Raw genomic sequence first — 21833 nt, 5'->3', positions numbered from 1 at the left:
TCCATCATTTCAGTTTGACTGCTTTATGTGCAGCAAATAGAGGATTTATCTGAAATCTGTTAATGAATCCTGATTTGTCAGGAGGTAAAATGATGATTTGGCCCTTTAATGAGGTTTTTGTTTTGGCAGGAGAGAAACTACAGACACCAACATTTCTGTTGGATAGTTTTGAGAATAGGGAACTAGTAAATTATTGTTTCTCATGTTGCCATAGTGATCATTGCAATCCACTTAATGGCCACATCTGAAAAACTCCACACCCCATTTGGTAAAAATGGTAAATCCTGAAAAACATCTTAGACATATTACACAAATATTTTAAAGTTTCATTTCAATTAAAATGACGCACGCATTTGTTTGTTTGTTCACTGTGAGCTTTGCTCAAGCTCATAATCGACCCATAATGTGTAATATTCAGAAATGGAAAGTTATGATTCTAGCATGTTTTAACAACTTTTAATACATTATCACATCACCTGACTACAAACTATCACAGCTGAATAATTTGCTCTGATCAGTTTATTGGGAAACAAGTGGACACACAGGCAGCTGCTTCCAACCAGAGCCACAGGAACATTAAACACCCGGAGGTCGAGCAGCACAGAGAAACGACAAGCATAAGGAAGTCAGCTTCTTATGAGTTTCTTTTTATTGTTCAATGCATGGCAACACACACATATACTGGTTTTAATTTTTGCACTGTGCATCATGGGACAGTCACTATGAAGATGGTGATGTAGATGGGATACATTTTAGGAGTTTACAGGGGTCCAAACACAAGCCACATTCCTCAGGGAAAGTCAGCCGGCCCTCTCTCTTCCGAGTGTCCGTGACGACGAGCTACAACATGAAGCTCGTCGGCTCCTCCCTCCCTCCCTCATCCCGCCTCCCTCCAACATGACACCATGATAAATAAATCAGAATTCAAGATTTCCTTCTTCCGAATCTGACGAAAAACCGACCCTTTCAATTTCCCTTAAACATTCTTCTATACGTCGTTCAAATTTAGCTTACAAAAAGCAAAATAAACATCATTTGGGTACAAAAATAAAATCCAAATTAAAACCTTCGACAGGGCGGAGCCTGTCGTGTTTTTTCTTAATTCCTTTCCTCTTCTCATACAGAGATAGCACGATACATACATCACTGGTCACAAAAGGTACACTGCAAAGAAAGGAAAATAACAAAACCTAATTATTTTTAAAAAGCCACGTAGGAACGAAACCGATTCCGAAGAAGTGTACGTCTGTCTTCCTCAACCTCTTCGGCCCTTTGAGCTACGAGACCCCCGGTTTGTTTTTGACGGCTCGAGACCTGGTGTCAGGTGGACAGAGCGAGTGTGTTCTCGAGCTCCAAGCCGACTTCATACAACCCCCGACTTTACGAAACGCAGCGCCGCCAGACCCGCACATTCATGACCCTGTTTCTCAAATACAGACTGAAGGGAAGGGGAGGAGGGAACAGAAATCCAAACCACGGCTCTAAATATCTATATGGATTCATCTGAGCGTGTGTTGATGTGTGTGCGCGGTTTCTCTCTCGACACGTATGTACTCGTTTGCTAACATTTACAGTGTATTCCTGGTTAGGGTGTGAACCAGGGGCACTTCAAAGTTGTGTAGCATCCCCCCACTGTTTCCTCACCCCGGCCACTAGGGGTCACTCTTTATGTTTAGGATTGGAAGTGGGAGATCTGCTGCTCTTTATCTTATCGCGCCGGTTCGCCCGCGTGTCTCTGTCGTATTATTTATTTTTTTAAACTCCGCGGAATTTTCTTTTTCCAGCTCTCTAAGCTTTGACTCTTTTCCTTCGATCCATCTTTCTTTTGTCGTTTTTTTTTCCTTTTGGAGACGCAGATACACACAGAGCAAAAGAGTGGGAGAGAGAGAGGGAGCGAGTGTTGTGATCGATTCAGCTGTTCGCAGCACCGACAGCTGCCCCCCCCATGACCTCTCAGCCGATCTCCTTCCACTGCCGGTAGAACTCCACGATGTTCTTCAGCTCCATGCCCGCCGAGCTCGCCGCCTGCACCGCCGCCTGAGAGAGAGAGAGAACACAAACAAACTTGCAAATGGTTCCAGATGAAATAAAATACATGCACTCAATATTTACACAGTATTTACATAGGATTCAGTGATTGTTTATTCATTACAACCGATGCAAATGTTGGAAACAAAGAGGATTCAGGTCTGAACTACCTGCGTTTAAAACTAAGATTCATTAAATCGGATGCTGCATCGTAAACTTTATTCTGAAGTACCTTATAACTTCCTGTATTACCCTAAACTCTCACAATGAGGACATCACTGCAGAAGCTGAAGTTTAAGTGCGTTGGGTTTGATGGTAGATGACCGTAGAGTGACTGACCTTCATGGCGGCTGACCGACTGCAAAGCTCTTCCACCTGCTGGCCGGTGAGAATGGTCACCATGCCGGCTGTGTCTTCATCTCCGTTGTTCTGGGAGACCGTTAACTGACGACAGCTGTCCACCATCTTGTACAGATGCCTGCAAATACAGAGGAAGACCAGTCAGAGTCTACATCATACGGTTAAAAGTGTTAGAAAACAAACAGGAGAGTGGCGAGTGAGTTTCTTTTTACCAGGCTTCCATGTCCTGCCGTTTCAGTTTGTCTCTTTCAAAACTTCGACCAGACTCCTTCTGGCAACGTATGTACCTGTAGAAAAACATCAAGAACAAATAAGAAAACCTACGACAGAGAGATATGACAAGAAACAAGGAGCTGAGGTAAGAAGTGAGGAGCACAGAAACAAACCTGTTGCCTTTGCGGAATTCAGACTCCAGGAAGCGGATCCCATCCCTCGCGCCGGGAATTTCCTTCTTCAGTCGGTCAAGTCCGTCAATAACTACAACACAGAAGAAGATTAAGTTCCTGAGCAGGCATTCGTGAACAGGTCATCACATTCAAAGCTGAGACTATAAATAGTGTTCTTATATTGAAAACGTTCAGGGCCACATCATTGCAGTGATTGTTACACACATGAACCCTTCACCCTCTCCTGCAGCTCAGCACAGACAGGGGGAGGAGTCACTGACCTGTCCGCGGGATGATGATAATGAAGCAGCCGCTGCCGGCCAGCTGTCGGATGAGGTTCAGGTGGTGGCAGAGAGCAGCTGCGTCTGGCACCAGGTACGGAGACATGGACGACTGGGCCTTGGGCTGCTGGAGGCTGCCCTCTAGCTGCGACACCTCTAACTGCAAGGATCAGACAGAAAGAGAAACTCAGCAGCTGATGACGGCTGATAAATGTGAGATATTTGAGGATTCTACTACAGCCTCTAACTTAAGGGAGATGGAGATGGATACTGGTTGGATTACGATGATGCCTGCAATAAAACATCACTTCTAGCACAGATAGAAATGTACATTGAATAAAATACAAGTTTTTCAACATCTCTCAAATGGGTGCTGAGTGCTGATTGTGATGACAGACACACAACTGTGCCTGTGCTGTGTTACTGCTCAGTTTCAAAGGGAAACCCAGAGGTGAACAAGGAGTGAGGATGTATTAACCTGTAGTCGAAGCTGAGCCATGTCCCTCATTAAGCGATTTCGACGAGCCTCCTCCTCAGCCTGGACAAATCAAGATGAACAGAAAGTCAACATCCAGTGTTCTTGCTTTTAACGTTAAGTAAAAACGTCTTTTGGTTCCAGCTCATTCATAGTTATTTAAGTCAAAAGTTACATAAGACATTTCAGTTGCAGGCCCCCTGTGGTGGCTCTGTTCACACGTCACTCACCATTCGGAACTGGGCCTTTGCCTGCTGCACCAGATTGTCCTGCTCGGACTGGCTGATGCTGGTGAAGATTCCCGCCTCCGGGTTGAAGTGCAGCACGTTGCCCTGGAGATTTGTCAGGAAGTGGCCGAAGCTACGAATGCAACACACTCGCACGACACACTGGAGGAGAGACGGAAGAAAATGATTAGAACATTTTAAGAACAGCTTGATTTTGTAGACAACGATTTTTATTTATTCTAGCAAAACAGTTATAATCAGGGTTTCAACAAACAATTATTTCATCATCAAGGTATTTGCAGAATCCTGATCGATAAATAAATGTATTAATTGTTTTGACTTAACGTACAAAGGTGATGTTAACAAACTGTTTTTTCTGTATGTCCAACAGAACAAAACCCAAAATATTTAGTTCACTATTACATGGACAAAGAAAAGCAGCTTAAACGATTAACTGATGATGACAATAGCGGTTAATTATCTGTTGATCCACTAATCACTGCACCAACAGCACCTAGTTGAGCCGATTCGATTAAATCTGATGGAAATGTTAGTTGCAGTCTTATATATATGTTTTTATATAACAATTACCATCTTTGTTCATTATTTTTGTCGAACTCTATCAAGAAATGAGTGACAGTTTCCATATTTTTTCATTTTTTTGCAGCCAAATAGAAGCCTTAACACATGTCAACATCCATTATATTTTACATCAATCAATCAATCAATTCAATTTGATTTGTACAGCCCATATTCACAAATCACAATTTTTCTCATAGGGCTTTAACAAGGTGTGACATCCTCTGCCCGCAACCATCAACAAGAGTAAGTAAAACAATTAAAATGAAAATTAAAAAAAAAAAAAAAAATGACAGGAAATATTGACACATACAGCTGTTCAGGCTTGGACTCTGATCATGAGACAGAAGTTTGGTGGTGATAGGACAATGCACAGTGGACTCTTCTAGCGCGCCGTACCTCAATGTTGACACGGTTAGAGGAAATGTCCCAATTCTGAACGAGAAAGAGACGTGACCTTTGCAAGATATATAGTTTTCTTTGATCTAGGAAGACTGACACTGCAGGAGTGGACTTGTTTGTTTGCGGCTCAGCATCAAAGGATTCATGGTCCATGTATGTCGCGCTACAGAACATCGTGTTTTAATGGCGTGTAATCAAACTTTGACGCCACGGTCACACCCTGTGACTAAAAATCAATCCCAGTCAGTTTTTATCTCCATCTTGTTGTGATGACACTCATCTCAATTTGAAGTTGATCCGATGAAAGCCCTGGTACAAGTACATCAAAGTAAAAATGTGGAATATGGCCAAAATGGCCACTAAATGCAAAATAGCAGGCTTCCTGTTGTGTTTTTCCAATTGCACCTTAGACTTTTTTGTTTGTCTGGTCATGATACACCTGTATATCGATTTTTGTGAAGACCGGTCAATGTGAACACGTTCCAGGGGTCTCGGGGGGCACCGTTGAGCCATTTTGCGATGCCCATTGAAAATTCCTTCAGAATACGTACATTTTCACCACTTTCTAACTTTCTGCAAATTTTGGTAAGAATTTGAGCATGGTAAAGCCCTCAAAAAGCCAATTAATTTGCCTGAATAATAATAAATAATCCTTACAATTTCAATAAGGTCTCACCTGACCTTTGATGTCAGTGCTCGATCATGAGACAGAAGTTTGGTGGTGATAGGACAATGCACAGTGGAGTTATGACAACATCGTCTCCTTTGGCGAAGGATGAACCTTGGCCGTTGACACGGTTTGAGGAAATGTCCCAGTTCTGAGAGAGAAAGAGACGTGACCTTTGCAAGACATAAAGTTTCCTTTGATCTAGGAAGACTGACACTACAGGAGTGGACTTGTTTGTTTACGGCTCAGCATCAAAGGATTCATGGTCCATGTATTTCCGCGTTACAGAACATTGTGTTTTAATGGCGTGTAATCAAACTTTGACGCCACGCCACGGTCACACCGTGTGACGAAAAATCAATCCGTCAGTCAGTTTTTATCTCCATCTTGTTGTGATGACACTCATCTCAATTTGAAGTTGATCCGATGAAAGCCCTGGTACAAGTACATCAAAGTAAAAATGTGGAATATGGCCAAAATGGCCACTAAATGCAAAATAGCAGGCTTCCTGTTGCACCTAAAGACTTTTTTGTTTGTCTGGTCATGATACACCTGTATATCGATTTTTGTGAAGACCGGTCAATGTGAACACGTTCAAGGGGTCTCGGGGGGGCACCGTTGAGCCATTTTGCGATGCCCATTCAAAATTCCTTCAGAATACGTAAATTTTCACCACTTTCTAACTTTCTGCAAATTTTGGTAAGAAGTTGAGCATGATAAATCCCTCAAAAAGCCAATTCATTTCCCTGAATAATAATAATCCTTACAATTTCAATAGGGCCTCACCTGACCTTTGATGTCAGTGCTCAGGCCCTAATAACAAACTGGACAATGGCCACAGACCAACGGCACTAGAATTTTGTGTTTTGTTCGTTAAAGGCGCAGAAAATCTATAACATCTGAATCCTGTGTGTTCTTACCTCCTGCAGGGGGCTGAGGGACGGGTTGCGGTGAGTAAAGTCGAGGCGGCGGTGAGCGACGCTGAGCGCAGGCAGGTGTCGCAGAGCCAAGTCCTCGGGCAGCAGCAGACTCTGGACCAGGCCGGGCTGCTCACACTCACTTAACAGCTGTGTCACCTCTGCATTCAGACCGAGCTCTGTGAAACACACATGGAGAGTGATTCAGAGGAAGAAATCACACGGGAGGAGAAATATTCAGAGTGAAAGCTGTAAAGTGAGTCAACAGAACAGGGAAGAGATCAGAGCTGATATGAGCACAACTACTACATAACCTAACAACTACTATATGAACAAATATATATAAAGAAATTATTAAAAGGAATAAACAAGGTAGAAAGTATTCTGCACAGACACACAATATTGTTTCAGCTCAAATTCTAAAACGATATTAGTTTATCAAAATATTGAAACATGGAATTTACAGCGACAGTTTGATTGAACAAATAAAGGTGTATTACACAGGTGAATGAAATCTCACCTGAGTTAATTAGTAATACAATAAATAAGAATTTGTATTAACACGTGTGAGATCAAGGATATATAAACCAACAGTTTTGTGTATGTGTGAAGGTTTGTCGAGTCTGAATTGGAGCAAAAAGCCTCACAGACAAATATAAAAAAGAGATTGAGGATAGGAAAATGTCTTTTCAGTATCAACAATGCAAATATTTTTGTATTACAGACCCAGTGGACTAAAATCCCTGACTGCGGTTCTGACAACCTATACATCTCTCCACAGAGCAGTGTACCAGGAACTCACCAGCCTCGAGCATCTTGCTGCCGTCTGGAAGCAGGTTGAGCAGCACAGACAGTCGGTTCCACAGACTCTGAGAACTCTGCAGAGGAAACAGTGGATCACAGTTGGATAAATAAACAGCTGAGTCGCCGGAGAGTCACGTTCAAAGCAGGAGGAGCTGCTCCCTTACCTGTGCACACATGAGGATAATATCAGTGTTGGTCCTCAGCCAGTCAATGAACACTTTCACCACTTGGATCAACCCCTGATTGGTCAAGATCTCCAGCTTCTCCAGGAGGGTTTTCTCGCTATGCACTGACGGAGCGCTGTGCTGGCTATCCTCGGAATCAGAGTCCAGGTCTGAGGGAGAAGGTGAAAGAAAAATTAAGCAACACATATCTTTTATTGACACAGGTAAGCTAAAAGTTAAATGTACAATGAAAAGCCGGTTACCATGTTCATTGGTTCCGTTGGCAGTACCGGGGTTCATGTCACAGGGGGATTCTCCAGCAGGAGGAGGAGGTGGAGGAGTCTCTTGGGAGGGGGGAGCAGAAGCGTCAGTAGGGGTGGGGTTACCCGAGGAAGATGAAGCCTGAGGCCTCAACAGCATGTTGCTGAAGGTCGGTGCCAGACGGAAGCAGCGCTTGGACTGGAATAGCTGCGAGGACATTGCCTGGAGGTTACTGCTGATGCTGGAGTCACTGGGCAGAAGGGGCCCGTTGGTGGTGGGAGGAGTGTCACCGTCCCTGTCGCCTCCTTCCTCCTTGGGTTGCTCTTGGTCTTCCTCCTCATCCTGGTGCTCCTGGGCCTGAGCCTCCGAGTTGTCTGCGCTCTCTGCGTCTTCAATGTCTTCCAAATCGGATCGAGACTCCTGGCTGTTCATGTCCGAGTCCGTCTCTACATCGAACGCCGTTCCTCCTTCCTCCTCCTCCTCCGAGCCGCTGCCCCAGCTCCCCTCCTCCACCTGGGGGGCTTTCTTAGCCTCCTTCCTGACAGTGGAAGAATTGATGGCGGTTCCTGGCGCTGTGCCAACTGTTGAATCAGCACCGCCACCCTTCTCTTCTTCCTCATCTTCTTCATCTTCGCTCTCAAAGCCTTCGCTCAGGTCGCTCTCGTCCTCTCCTCGAGCGTCCTTACGGGCAACGCGGCGTCGGCGGAGTCGATACAGACGAGTGTACTTCTTCTTCTGCCTCTGTTTGTCCTCTTCCGACTTGCGCTGCTCCTCCACGCTGCTTTCCTTTTTGGCACCGACCCTTTCGCAGCCATCTGCATCTTTCGCCGCTTCCTCCTCTTCATCATCTTCTTGCTCCATAGAGCCATTCTGCAGAGGCTTCTCCTCGGAGTGCTCCGTCGGTGGAGCTGCCAAATCTTTGTCCGGTTCATCTAGACAAAAAAATTACATTTCATGTATTTAAGATTTCATTTAGGTTGATTGTAAAAGACACTCTCTCTATAGTCTTTCTTTTCTAATAAAAAATTTAACATAACAAATCAAATGTTCTCAATTGGGTTATTCTTAAAAGAGCTCGTCAGACAGAGTCAATAAATATGTTCAACTTTAAATTGCTGTTGACAGCCACCTGAGCCAAGAACATGGTAATGAGATGGAAACTTCCCATCCTGCTGCAGTTGTCCCAAAAGAATTCAAACCACAAAGAGCTGCACTTTAATCCTAAAAGATGTTGCTGATGAGGAGGAATTGGGATTGATGCATTGATCTATGCAGGAGACACAGGCTGGGAGAATTCCTGTATTGTGCTGACTTGTGAGGATTTTCTTTTTAGAACTATCTTGTAGTTCAGCGTTCCCACACCACTTAAACGTCACCTTACAATGACCTTTCAAGGACTTTTCCAGATCAATATTTCCCTCAAATATAAGGGCCCAGAACAGGATGGTATGAGACACACATCAAGGTTGATTATAGTAACAACGCAATCATTTTTATGAGAACTACTTTCATAATCTCTAGATTTTACAGTTACAGCAGTTTATTGCCGTCTTCAGACTTAAATGTTCGCACAATTAGGACTTTCACAAATGAAGAATGAAGCTCCGGCCAGATGTGCTTACACACAAATCTCCAAACCTTTTAGATGATGAGTGACGCAGAATTCAGTGCGAAGGACATAACATATAAAACCCGCCGAGAGGTCACAAACTTTCCAAGTTCTTCATCGTCTTTTTCATTTTTGATATATTTGTATTTACTTTATTCCTTTTAGTTTTGCGTCCATCGCATGTTAGAAACATCATCAATGCCCCCACTTGGTGAATCCTCCTGCTGTATTCACACATGTTCCCATTTGGACATTATCTGGTCTTTTTACTATGGATCTTGCAGGAGAAACCCCAGAGAACATCTGAAGCATGTGCATATGCAGACAGAGTTTTCATCTCTCACCTGTGGCGTCAGTTTGAAGTGGAGGCACCTGGCTCTCGGCTTCCTCCAGTTCCGCCTGCAGCCGGATGTTCACGTGGTTCACCAGGTGGGAGAACAGGGCCAGAGTGAAAGCTATGGATGCACTGTACTGCTTCGATCCTAATGACACAACAAACCAACAACTGTTAGTACCCGGACAACAAATGATTCCATGATTGTAGTTATTCAAAGATGTACTTCTTCAGCTTTGTATTCCTAAATTTCCATTTTGTGTCCTGCATTTAATATGAGTTCTTTATAATAAAAGCTGCAAGAACATGTTGCCTGTTGTCTGCAGTGATTTAGCTCTGTCAATTTATATGCATTTATGAATTTAGTTAAACAGCATAAACCTCTCCTGCAACACAGACATCCTGAAAATATACAAATAGTTTAATCAGTGAGCGGACACCAACCTCCCCTCTTCAGGCTGTGCACCACCATCAGACAAGTGACCACCATCTTGAAGACGAGGGTGTCAGGCAGCACGGGGCAGGAGCTGTCGGCGTGCTGCTGCTCCTCCTCTTCCTCGCTGAGGGAGTGGCGGGTGCCACCATGTGGTTGAGGCGGCAGGTAGAAGAGCACCAGGTTGAAGTCCTCCAGCACCGACTGGCAGAGCGACGTCAGCTCCGTCTCCATCAGACTACAGTGGGAAACACAGTGAACACAACTTAACGATGACTAATGTAAAGATTCAGGTTTAGGAGACAATATAAAGAAGATTGACAAGGTTGTATTATGTGCTTATTTTTGCTGCCTGTATATAACAATTTACTTGGAATCTCTATGTTGTGTCCATTAATGTGACGAGTCTGTTCCTACTTAATATATTCAAATACTTGACTTTCATTTCACTGGAACCCCTTCTTTAAATAACAACAAAATAGTTACAGATACAAAAAATAGGGTCGCGTCCAAAGGTTTATGTCCACTTTGGACTGTGGTTCTAGAACAGAAGACAAACAGTGTAGAGACGAGTGACAGCCGGACCCTCACCTGTTCTTGGGCTGCAGGAGGCTCTGGAGATACATGAAGCTCACCAGGAGACGCTTAATGTCTTTAGATCTGTAGAGAGAAGAATTACATTTTATAAACAATTTATCTATCAATCAAATTCAGCTATTTTTTCTTGACCAAAGTAGAGAAATACTATTTTTCAAGCATTGTTAAGAATGCTTTTAACTCAGGGGATTTAATTATTTGCTCTGGGCGTAATAGTAATTTAAATAATCCTGATGGTAAATAAACAGTGGCATTAACCATTAGTCCCAGTGCAGCTTAATGAGTAATCCTACTCAAGTGTCACTGGAATGCTTTTGGACACAAGCATGGAAAAGCCACATGAGAAAAAATAAAATAAAATCTAACTTCCAGAATCACAAAAGCATCATCTGCTGAAATGTTTATTTGACACTCTTCTTTTGTTTTGTATTTCCACAGAGCCATTCCACATTCTCTCCTTAAACAGACTAATTTCCCCACAGGGATCATCAATCATCTAATCCCATCTGCAGCCAGATTCTGCTTTATCCCATCAACGGCTAGAGAGCCTTTGTGATTAAAAAGGCGAGAACACAAGTCGGTAATTACATAAGGACCCAGATATCAAGTGGGACTAGATTAAAAATTACTCTGGGGTGTCAGAACCGTGAAGTCAGGATATTCTGTTTATTTCAGACGGATCATCAGAGATTCCACTGCTGACCAGGGAGGGCTCATCATTTAAGGATGGCCATTATTCTGGAAATCAAATTTAATTTGTTTCAAACACATTTGGGCTGAGTGGGTTTACCATGAACCAAAATACAAGGGAGAGCATTTAATGAAGGCAAGAATAACAAACTCGATCACTGTAAAAAAATATCCTGTAACTCCTCCTCACCTTTGCCGAGATGGAGACAGCTTCTTTATTTCTTGCTTCTTCACTTGATGGTACATCTTGGCAGCTTTGTCAAACAGGCGCTTCAGGTTGCCATAGGCGCCCTCGAAGGGGGATTCTGATTGGATGCTAAAGCACACAAGAAAAGTCTGTTAGGACTCAAAATTTATCAGATTTAATAAATTTCTAATATGACTTGTAAAGGCAAATAAGCATTCTTCACCAGCGTAGGTAGTAGTAGGTCGCTTCAACGTTGTAGAACTTGCTCCCTGCCAGTGTTCCCAGTTGATTAAAAGGCATTCCTTTAGACAGGTGGGCGAAGAAACCAGTTAATATTTATTTTGGAGTTACCTGAAGTGGACTGAGAATTATTAGCTAATGCTCAAAGGTCAATCTGTAAAAAAAATATCAAACTATTCTTTTAAGTAGTTTCGAAAAAAACTTGACGTATTTGCAAAATTACTTCCAGTTGTGTAAACATTATGGATATTGATTCACGTCCTTTCTTTCTCTACAGAACAATTCAATTTAGCATGTTTGCTTTGTGTTGTTATTGTTTAGTGTATGATAAGTGCAGTGTTCAGAGGTTTTATATTACAGTCACTCACCCACATGTGGCATGACCGACAGGGCCTGATGGTAAAACCTCTCTGCCAGCTGCTCAGCCTCCACTCCGGCAAGTTCATTCTGGTAACGGGCTGCAGAGCAAAGAACATTACAAAGTTAAAAACAAAAAAAGGTTTTAGGAACACCACTTTGTTTTATATGGGTGAATAATACCTGTTTATGAAATGTCCCTGCACAGAAATGCAGATAGCTGACACAATTTTAACTCCAGCAATGTTCAGTTCAATAATGTATAATCAAAACAGCAATATCTCTGTATTTCATAAGTCTTAACAGCCGCCTGCCAGTTATACCGAAGCCAAAACTTCCCACGCTGAATGACACACATGCTGTCTCACAACTCCACAAGCTGGCGGAGAGAGAGAGAGAGAGGAGTTCACTGCATATTTTATTAACTTGTTATTACCTAAATCTCCGAGGTAGACCAGACAGCGATGACAGGCCATCTGTGCCCATTCCATCTCCTTGGGGGTGGCCGACACTGGCTTCTTTCGACCTGCGAGGGACAATTACACAAAGTATTTTTTTTTGTTCTACATTTCATTTAGTTGATGCACTTATCTAGAATGCCTTGGAGTTATGCAAGAACAGAACACGGTTAAATTCCAGCAAAGCAACAGAAGAGTCTACATTTTGACACAGAATCCATATGTATATCTAAGATTTGAACAAGCAGACAGCCTGTTCCATACATGTGAATGTTACACATCCGTCTAACAAACATTAAGTAAGTTAGATAATTAGATGCGGCTCGTCTGTTCTATATCTGTGCAAGAATATGTGCAACTGACCGATGAGCGGATCTGTGACGTGGGTCCAGTCGATGCACTCCTGCAGCTCCAGCTGGTAGTGGGACTGGATGTAGAGCAGCAGGTGTTGGTAGAAACCCACGCCGGCGATCAGGTGCGTACGGTACGCACACTCCAAAGCACTGCGGCTGTGGATGTGCTACAGCAAAGAGAAGAGAAAGAAAACTAAAACATTAGAGGTATGACAAGCACGCACAGCTTAGGCCGACTTTTGCAGTTTAACGTGTATAAAAAAGGAACAAGTAGGTAGGCATGTAAATATAATCTACATACGTAAAAAGTACATTTTATAAATAACAAATCCGCTGAGAAATTATTTAACTACATTTCATAATAGCATAAATGTCCAATAGCCGAGAGAAGTGGCATCTTTTGGGAGATTTGTTTTTCTCTGAGTGAACCCATGCATAACATGAACACTCTCTTTGTACTTTGTGAAGCACTTTACAGTCCAGTGACCAGCAAATGGCAGATGTCATGTTAGATATGACCTTTAAGTTGAAGACAGGGTGTCAATCCAGCTAACAAGCACTAAAGGCCTTTCCCACAGCTGCAGCACCACTCACCTTCTTGTTGGTCTTGATGACCTGGATGACCTCGTAGTAGACCTTCCTCCACAGCAGCTCCTCAGCCTTACGACCGTAGTCGACCGGGTGGAGAAACATCAGTTTTACACAAAGCTCCCTCAGCCTAAAAAAACAAAACAGACACAGATTCACTCACATGCTTGAGTTCGGCAGGAAGTTGGATCACCGGTTTGACAGGTGGACCAATGAGTCAACCGAGTGTCACACAAAGAGGCGGGGCTAAGCGGGAACAGAGAAACAGGATTTTTCTGACGCTGGTTTCACGTTCTCATGTGGGATAATTGGATGCGTTTCACAAATGACGGTGGAGCAAACAAACACAGAGTTGACAGTTTACCAGGTACAACCAGCTATTCTCCAATGCCAGAGAGGATAATAAAGAAAACGTGATAATACCATCAGCTTCATCTTGATCTGAGGTACCAGTACAACCACAGCTCTCACTAAACTATCCTGGAGAGATCTGACTACTGATGGTTAAACCCTTTATATACTGGTGTAAAATCACACCATAAAGCCTGGGGTGATGTTTTAAAAATGTTACATTTGCGCCAACAATCCAAAACACAAAGATATTCCGGGTACTGTATATGACAAAGAAGAGAAAAGAAGAAAATATTGTAGAAGCTGGGAACTAGCAGACGTTTTGCATCTTTTTTAGTAGCTGCTCTTAACTAATCCGTCTAACTGATGAATCTGCTGATTGATTAAACTCTACGTCTTGCAGTGTTGACCTGACTGCAGAGCCATCAAGGAAAGTGTACACTGCAGATGTAGGCTGATATTTACAATGCTGTATAGTGATTAAGCAGGATGAGATACTATCTCCTTTTTCTGTCTGCGCAGACACTTTTGGTTGTTTCTCACATTTACGTGATACTTCCTCTTTCTGTGCTTTCTCTCTTTATTTGATCTATTGCACTTCTGTCCGTCCTGGGAGAGGATCCCTCACACGTCGCTCTCTCTTAAGGTTTCTACTTTTCCCCTGTTAACAAGGTTTTATTTTGGTGGTTTGTCCTTACTCCTGTTGAGGGAAAGAGAACTTTGCACCTTGTTAAGCCCCATGAGACAAATTGTTGATGATAAATGACTTCAACTGGTTTCTGAAGCAGCAAAACAGGGTATGTGTGCATGAAGGTATCTGAGGATGAACCTTTCCAAATCAAAAAAGAGACAGAGTTTGGGAAACAGGTTCAATACATCATCAGAATACCTGTCTGTGTTTCTAAAGGACCTTCTAGGTTTCTCAAACATCTCCAGTTAAAGGTTCAGTGTGTAGAAGTGTGTTGAAGTTTCATGTTGCAGCTGAATACCTCTTTAACCTCAGGGCTACATGTCAGAAGGGGGAGAACCTATGGAAACCTTCAGGTGTCATAAAAGCTCAAAAGATGTCTAGTTTGTCCAGTGGGTCTCAAACTGGGGTTGGATTTGAAGTGGACACACAATAAGACACGCAGGCAATAGACCAACTCCACATTAGTGAGCCCCTGTGATTTGAGGAAGACTGATGCAGATGTGCAGGGGACAGATGGACAGATGTGTCTCATGCACGCTGCTGCACGTACTTGTTGCGAAGGCTGATGTTCTCCGGCTTGAAGACCTCTCTGTAGGACGCTTTGCTGCCGATGATCACATCCAGCTTGTGCACAGACTCCACCACAGCCCTGGGTAACCATGGGCAGACACACACAGATCATTAACATAGTGACAAAGCTCAACATGTACAGGTTGATAGAAGAAGGGACGTCAGGACCGAGCAGCCACATGCAGATCACTTTCATTTCTCCAGAACAAAGACAGCAGCGGCTGATGGAGCTTATTGACCCACATCACAGCGACCATGACCCCCTGACCTGCTGCAGGACCGAGGAGGGACCGGAGTGTTTTCCTTTTAATAGCAAAGCGCTAAGCTAACTAGCACAATAACGTCCAATTAGCACCTGGGCTAGCTTTGGCCAAAAACGGCCTCGCTAGTTACCTGTAAAGCCGCTTGATGAGCAGGACCTTCGCCTCGGGCTCGCTGTCCTGTCCCGGTCCACTCATGGTCGCGGGTGTCCGGGTGTTTGTCCCCCGGGTCCGGCGCCTGTCCCCCGCGTCCTCCCGCCCTCCGGACTCCCACTTGTCCCGGCCACTCGGGTTCGGCTCCCCCGGCAGTGACAACCGTGTTGATAGCCGGCTAGCTGCTAGCTGCTAGCTTCCCGGGCAGCGGTAGCTTCCCTCCCCTTTCCTTGCGAGTCTCGTTTGCGGTTCTCCTGTCCTTTGGCAAGACCCCCCTCTACCCATCCGCTCCGGGGCCCGGGCTGGAGGGGGTGCCGGGTAACTGAAGCTCCTCCCGGTCAGCTGAAGCGCTCCGAGATGCTCCTTGTGTTGTTCCCCGATCCGGCCATTGCTACGAAGGCGGCCATTACTCCTCAGAGGCAGCGACCGCCTGGGTATCGCGATACTTCAGAGCAGTCACCAAAATAAAAGCGGAGGTCGTCAGGTACACATGTGGGAAATAAGTCTAATTTAATAACAATAATAATAATAATCATAATACTCATAATCATAGTCATAATAATAATAAAATAAATACATTTTCACAACTTTATAATTTTCTGTTAAGTTAAATTCATTTGCCTGAAATAATAATAATAATAATAATAATAATAATAATAATAATAATAATAATAATAATAATAATAATAATAAATATATTTCCACCACTTTCTAATTTTCTGCAAAGTTTGGTAAGAATTTGAGCATGTTAAATTAATTTGCCTGAAATAATAATAATGATAATAATAATAATCCTTACAATTTCAATAAGGCCTGCCAATGTCTCCTACTGTTCGGTGCTTGGGCCCTACTTATTTAATAATAACATGTAAAAGTACAAGTACATCAAAGTAAAAATGTGGAATATGGCCAAAATGGACACTAAATGCAAGATAGCAGGCTTCCTGTGGCGTTTTTCCAATTGCACCTGAGACTTTTTTGTTTGTCTGGTCATGATACACCTGTGTATTGATTTTTGTGAAGATCGGTCAATGGGAACACATTCCGGGGGTCTCAGGGGGTCTCGGGGGGCACCGTTGAGCCATTTTGAGATGCCCATTGAAAATTCCTTCAGAATACGTAAATGTTCACCACTTTCTAACTTTCTGCAAATTTTGGTATGAAGTTGAGCATGGTAAAGCCCTCAAAAAGCCAATTAATTTGCCTGAATAATAATAATAATATTTATAATAATAATAATAATAATAATAATAATAATAATAATAATAATAATAATAATAATAATAATAATAATAAATACATTTCCACCACTTTCTAATTTTCTGCATAAATTGGTAAGAATTTGAGCATGTTAAATTAATTTGCCTGAAATAATAATAATGATAATAATAATAATCCTTACAATTTCAATAAGGCCTCCCAATGTCTCCTACTGTTCGGTGCTTGGGCCCTACTTATTTAATAATAACATGTAAAAGTACAAGTACATCAAAGTAAAAATGTGGAATATGGCCAAAATGGACACTAAATGCAAAATAGCAGGCTCCCTGTGGCGTTTTTCCAATTTACTTTTTTGTTTGTCTGGTCATGATACACCTGTGTATCGGTTTTTGTGAAGATCGGTCAATGGGAACACATTCCGGGGGTCTCAGGGGGTCTCGGGGGGCACCGTTGAGCCATTTTGAGATGCCCATTGAAAATTCCTTCAGAATACGTAAATTTTCACCACTTTCTAACTTTCTACAAATTTTGGTAAGAAGTTGAGCATGGTAAAGCCCTCAAAAAGCCAATTAATTTGCCTGAATAATAATAATAATAATAATAATAATAATAATAATAAATAATCCTTACAATTTCAATAGGGTCTCACCTGACCTTTGAAGTCAGTGCTCGGGCCCTAATAATAATAATAATGGGCCCGAGCACCTTTGGTGAGAATTTGAGGGCTTGTTGAATCCTTTGATGCTGATAAGGAGATGTTTGTCATCAAAGGATTCATAGTCCATGTGTGTCCGAGATACAGAACCTTGTGATTTGATGCGTGTAATCAAACCTTGACGCCAGATCTTTGAGTAGTTTTTTTTATCTCCATCTTGTTTAGATGACACTCATCTCAATTGGAGGTTGACGTGATGAAAGCCCCGGGACAAGTTCGTCAAAGTAAAAATGTGACATTTAAAAAAAGAACATTTAACACACGATGGGAAATAGAACCAGTTTAATAATGAGAAAATAAAAATACATTAAATTCAATAAGAAATAAAAGTCACTTCATGATGATAAAAATAAGACCAAAAAAATTGTATGTAAGTTCGGAAATGGAAGTCCCGTAATATAATAAAAACAAGATCAAATGAAGTAGCATAAGATAGGGATTAAAAGTAGCTGATTATTATAATGAAAATGTATCACAATATTACATTTAAATGGAAACGTGTACTGCAACTGCAACTGCAACTGCAACTGCAACTGCAACTGCAACTGCAACTGAAAACTTAAACAATAAAATAAAGTAAAAACATAATAATTTAAATACAATATCTTTACATACTTGGCTTTAACCAGGGGTGTGAGAGTTGTGCTCTTGAAGCCAAATAGTTAATAAGCCAATCTGCAAAACTAGTACTTTTACTTTGATACTATCTTTACACTAACATGATAGTAAAACTGTAGTTTGTTCCATAGATGAGTTAAGAAAGACAGAGGGTTGATTGTGACCGAATGATTTTTACTAAGAGGAACTGCAGTTCTCTGTGCACAAGGACCATGTTCATCATAAACTCTGTTGATGTAATTCCTCTTGTTTGCCAATAGAGGTCTACAAAGATCGTAGGTTATCTAATTCCACCACAAAAGCAATGTCTGAATCACAGAGAGAGAAAAAGGCTTTTTGAGTGATGCTTGCTTCCATAATTGAATGTATTTTTATCTCCTGACTTTGGAGAATGGTGATTGTCATGTCACATGTAATCCTGTGATTATTTTTAGCACGTTGTCCATCATTTGACATGGCAACTGAAAACATTATTGTTAATTTGATTGTGACCTGAAGTGTATCTAATTATGTGTGAGTATGATGCTTGGTGGTGGTTGAGGTGGAACCCACAGCTCAGTTTGTTCCTCTTACGCAGCACGAATTACCCCATTGCTCCTCCACTGACTTCTTTTTCTTTTTTTTATGCTCTGTCCAAACGCAGAAGTTGCCAACCCACTGAGGAGCTGCAAGCGATTAAGTGTAGGAGGATGAGGATAATTACAAGCTTGCTCTATTCTGTTCAATCCCCCAGCTCCCTGCGGATCCTGCCTGCCATCCTCACAGTCGGCAGCTCAGCCGGGGAGAGAGGGAGGAAATGATCTGCTCAGGAGAAGAACCAGAGACCTGACATGCAGAGGAAATGTGGACGGCCAAGATGAGCAAACAATGTGATGCATACATACCTGTGATGTGAGTGAATGGGCGAGTAGGTTTGGGAAATAAATGAAACACTGGAAGAACAACACTCATGTAGGAAACATCATTTGTTTTCACTGTGAATTCAGCATAAGGTTCATCTTTTTTAACTTAAAGATGATTTAGTTTATTGTACAATTCATAATGCATGATTTGAGCCTAATATGTTGTGTGATTACAAAACGATTCGTCAATTAATCGGTTAGTTAATTGACTGATGGTTCGGTGAGTGAATGTGAGGATGTTTTGTCTGTATGATGTAAAAATTAATACTTTGGGATATTTTATACTGTTTCAGCTACTTAAAATGTCACTCTGGTTTCATTTGTATCCCAGTTTAGGCTTGAAAATTGCATTGATGATTGACAAATTAATTAATTGATCATGATTCAAAGAGGAAAGGACCAAATATTACTTACAGTAAAGTCAGCCAAGTTTCTCACTTACTTTGTATATTTCAGACGAATTATTTTTTCGATATGAATTTATACATATTTGGGGCATAGGACAGGGTTATGTAGGATTTACTCTAGATAAAATACATTAAATTCATTCAAATGAAGCAAAGTATTAGCACAGTCGTTAATATGTTTTTAATAGTTTTTGGACAACAATAAGTCAAATAAGCTAAATTCAGTGTTGTTATGGTGTTTTCATGGGATTTGATAATAATAAAAAATACACTATAACCACACTAACCCTTTAATCTGACATGGATGGATGAGAGCTGTCTGAGTTTGTGCAGAAACAAAACACACACATTTCCAAGTTAAGAATTTAATTATTTGTTTATTTAATAATTTATTTACGTTTCTCTATCTCCAGATTCACCCACCCGAAAAATATAAATTTCCGGTGTATCCCCCCCCCCCCCCCCCAAAAAAATAAAAGAAATAAAAAGAAAGAAAGAAAGAAAGAAAAGGAACAATGGCATCTTCATCACCCGCATCATAAGAATCAATCAACAAAATCAAAGTGGCAATAATTATTATCATTATTACAATAATAATTCAATGATCAGAATATCCACATTCATAACAAATCCATATACAACTGCAATACACTCTTCAACACCACTCTTCCATTAATATACACAAAATCCCCAAATGTCTGTCCTGTCAAAACAACGATAGAGGAGTTTCTCGGGGAGGGGGGGGGCTATGGCTTGTCAAGGGGGTATGAAGATGAGTGACCAGTGCAGTTATGGTTCTAAGGTTAGTAAGAGTATAAGGGGGGGAGGCACACTGATTTAGTAAGGACCTATACAAAAACAAGCAATGTTAAGTAATGACAGAATACTTTCACGGAGGAGTTTGTCAGTCTAACCGCTTCTCAGCAAAAGGCCAGAAGGCTCCATGAGAGGCAGAATTTGGGGAACAAAATTTCAAGAAATATATAAGGGTTGTCGGAATAAATATATAACTCTGAATGACAACCGCTGAAAACATATACCACAGGAACCTAAAGTGAAAGTCAGATACGCATGAACTCAAAAAACAGGTTATTTTTCCCAAAGAAATGCAGATGGAGGTTTCCGGAAAGAAAAGAAAAGAAACAAAAAAATTGTCTTAAGTCTATGTATGTACAAACATTGCTTGGTCACCCAAAATCTACTTAGAAAAGCTTTTTAGTCGATCAGAAAATGAGTGCAAGCTTAGGATTAATGTGAGTTACTTCCTGTATGAGAGCTTCGAGAACGCAGCTGTAAGTGACAGACCCGGCTGATAATCTACGTCTGCACACAAAGTGCCTCTGATAGCTGTCAGTACATTTAAAAACCTTTCCATGCCTCAGTATTGGTAACGTGAGAAGACCTATTCATAGAAAGAGAGAGAAACATTAGAGGAAAAAATAACTGTACACTCTGCATATACAAACAAACTGTATATGTACATGGACATACTATATATACACATTTACCCCGGTATATACACAAAGATTTAGCCAGTACACACACTTATATACAGACACATTCACTCGTTTCAGAAGGACCTCTAACATATCTCTCTCTCTTGTCCTCGCGTCAGTCATAAATGGGAATGGCAGGGATTTCAGCTTGGTGTCAGTGGAGTCCGTCTGTAGAAATAACAGCGATTCGCTCGCCTGCAGAAAGTGTGGCCGCACTGAAACCAAGAGTTCATCCGCCGCTCGTTCAAAGCCCCGTGGAGCACAAAATACCTGTGAGAACGTCCACATCCAACCGCTTTCACATCGTCCGTAAAATGGAGAGCTCCATGGCGATTCTTTTGGGGGGGGCGGGGAGGAGGTGGGAAACGTCGTCCGCATTTTGTTTGTGTTTTGAATGATTATACCCAAGAGGAAGGAGGGCACAGGTCACAGCAGCGTGCCAACTGTGCTTAGGGGGAGTAGGCAAAACACAAGTTTGTCCCTGTTTGTCGAAGTCCATCAGGGCAACGATTCACTTCTCCACAAGATTGTCTCAGTAAGAAAACTCGGTTCATATAAAATGGATTATTCATGAGCTTCCGTTAGATAGAGGCGTCTATCTATATCAAGAAATAAATATCTGCTCCTGAAGGTTTCTGATGAGGCTGTTGTTCTTTTACACTATTGTAAGAATAAGCAGTATCATAGAAATATAAATAATAACATTCTGTCCGGTTTCTTCACTGGAAGCCAGAGCTTTGTTTCTGAAGCAGTTTCACGTGTTGTATTAGGCTGTGCATATTTAGTTTCCTTTAAAAGTCAAAGTCTGAAAGAGATTCAAACGGAAGAGCTATAAACTATGGAGTAAAGACACAGGTCAAGTGTGTTTCAAAAAGGAGTAAGAAGGAAGTGGTTCAATAATGCTTTGAGAATCCTAGATAGATAAAGAGTGAGCAGATGAAGAGGAATCAAAGGGTAATTTGAAAAGACTACGAAAGAGAGAGAGAGAAAGAGAGTAAGAGAGAAAGAGAGAGAGAGAGAGAGAGAGAGAGAGGGGGAAATAAATGCTTTGA

General features: G+C 41.7%; 1 protein-coding gene across 1 annotated transcript; it reads right to left on the bottom strand.

The window, feature by feature from the left end:
- Nucleotides 1-626: 626 nt before the first annotated feature.
- Nucleotides 627-15836, bottom strand: smg5 (SMG5 nonsense mediated mRNA decay factor). Its single transcript, XM_061081393.1, has 22 exons — nucleotides 15403-15836; nucleotides 14990-15088; nucleotides 13404-13527; nucleotides 12820-12976; nucleotides 12435-12524; nucleotides 12010-12099; nucleotides 11625-11703; nucleotides 11405-11530; nucleotides 10519-10587; nucleotides 9939-10165; nucleotides 9505-9642; nucleotides 7554-8483; nucleotides 7291-7460; nucleotides 7125-7200; nucleotides 6326-6501; nucleotides 3761-3919; nucleotides 3534-3593; nucleotides 3056-3215; nucleotides 2775-2865; nucleotides 2601-2675; nucleotides 2368-2506; nucleotides 627-2037 (listed from the first exon to the last, which is right to left on the bottom strand). Exons 1-22 carry the CDS (start codon nucleotides 15465-15467, stop codon nucleotides 1954-1956), a joined length of 3384 nt encoding a protein of 1127 aa, XP_060937376.1. The 5' UTR covers nucleotides 15468-15836; the 3' UTR covers nucleotides 627-1953.
- Nucleotides 15837-21833: the final 5997 nt, after the last annotated feature.

The sequence above is a fragment of the Limanda limanda genome, chromosome 11 (genome assembly GCF_963576545.1).
Source record: "Limanda limanda chromosome 11, fLimLim1.1, whole genome shotgun sequence".
NCBI classification, from domain to species: domain Eukaryota; kingdom Metazoa; phylum Chordata; class Actinopteri; order Pleuronectiformes; family Pleuronectidae; genus Limanda; species Limanda limanda.
The sequence above is the reverse complement of the archived record's forward strand: the minus strand, read 5'-3'. Positions and strand labels throughout refer to the sequence as shown.

Bases quoted from the DNA above. Each gene is read 5' to 3' on its own strand.
- smg5 (XM_061081393.1), bottom strand. From the start codon at position 15,467: ATGAGTGGACCGGGACAGGACAGCGAGCCCGAGGCGAAGGTCCTGCTC. The intron at 12,525-12,819 runs GTCAGTTGCACA...TGTCCCTCGCAG, and splicing joins CGTCACAGATCCGCTCATCG to GTCGAAAGAAGCCAGTGTCG. The intron at 7,201-7,290 runs GTAAGGGAGCAG...TTTCCTCTGCAG, and splicing joins TTATCCTCATGTGTGCACAG to AGTTCTCAGAGTCTGTGGAA.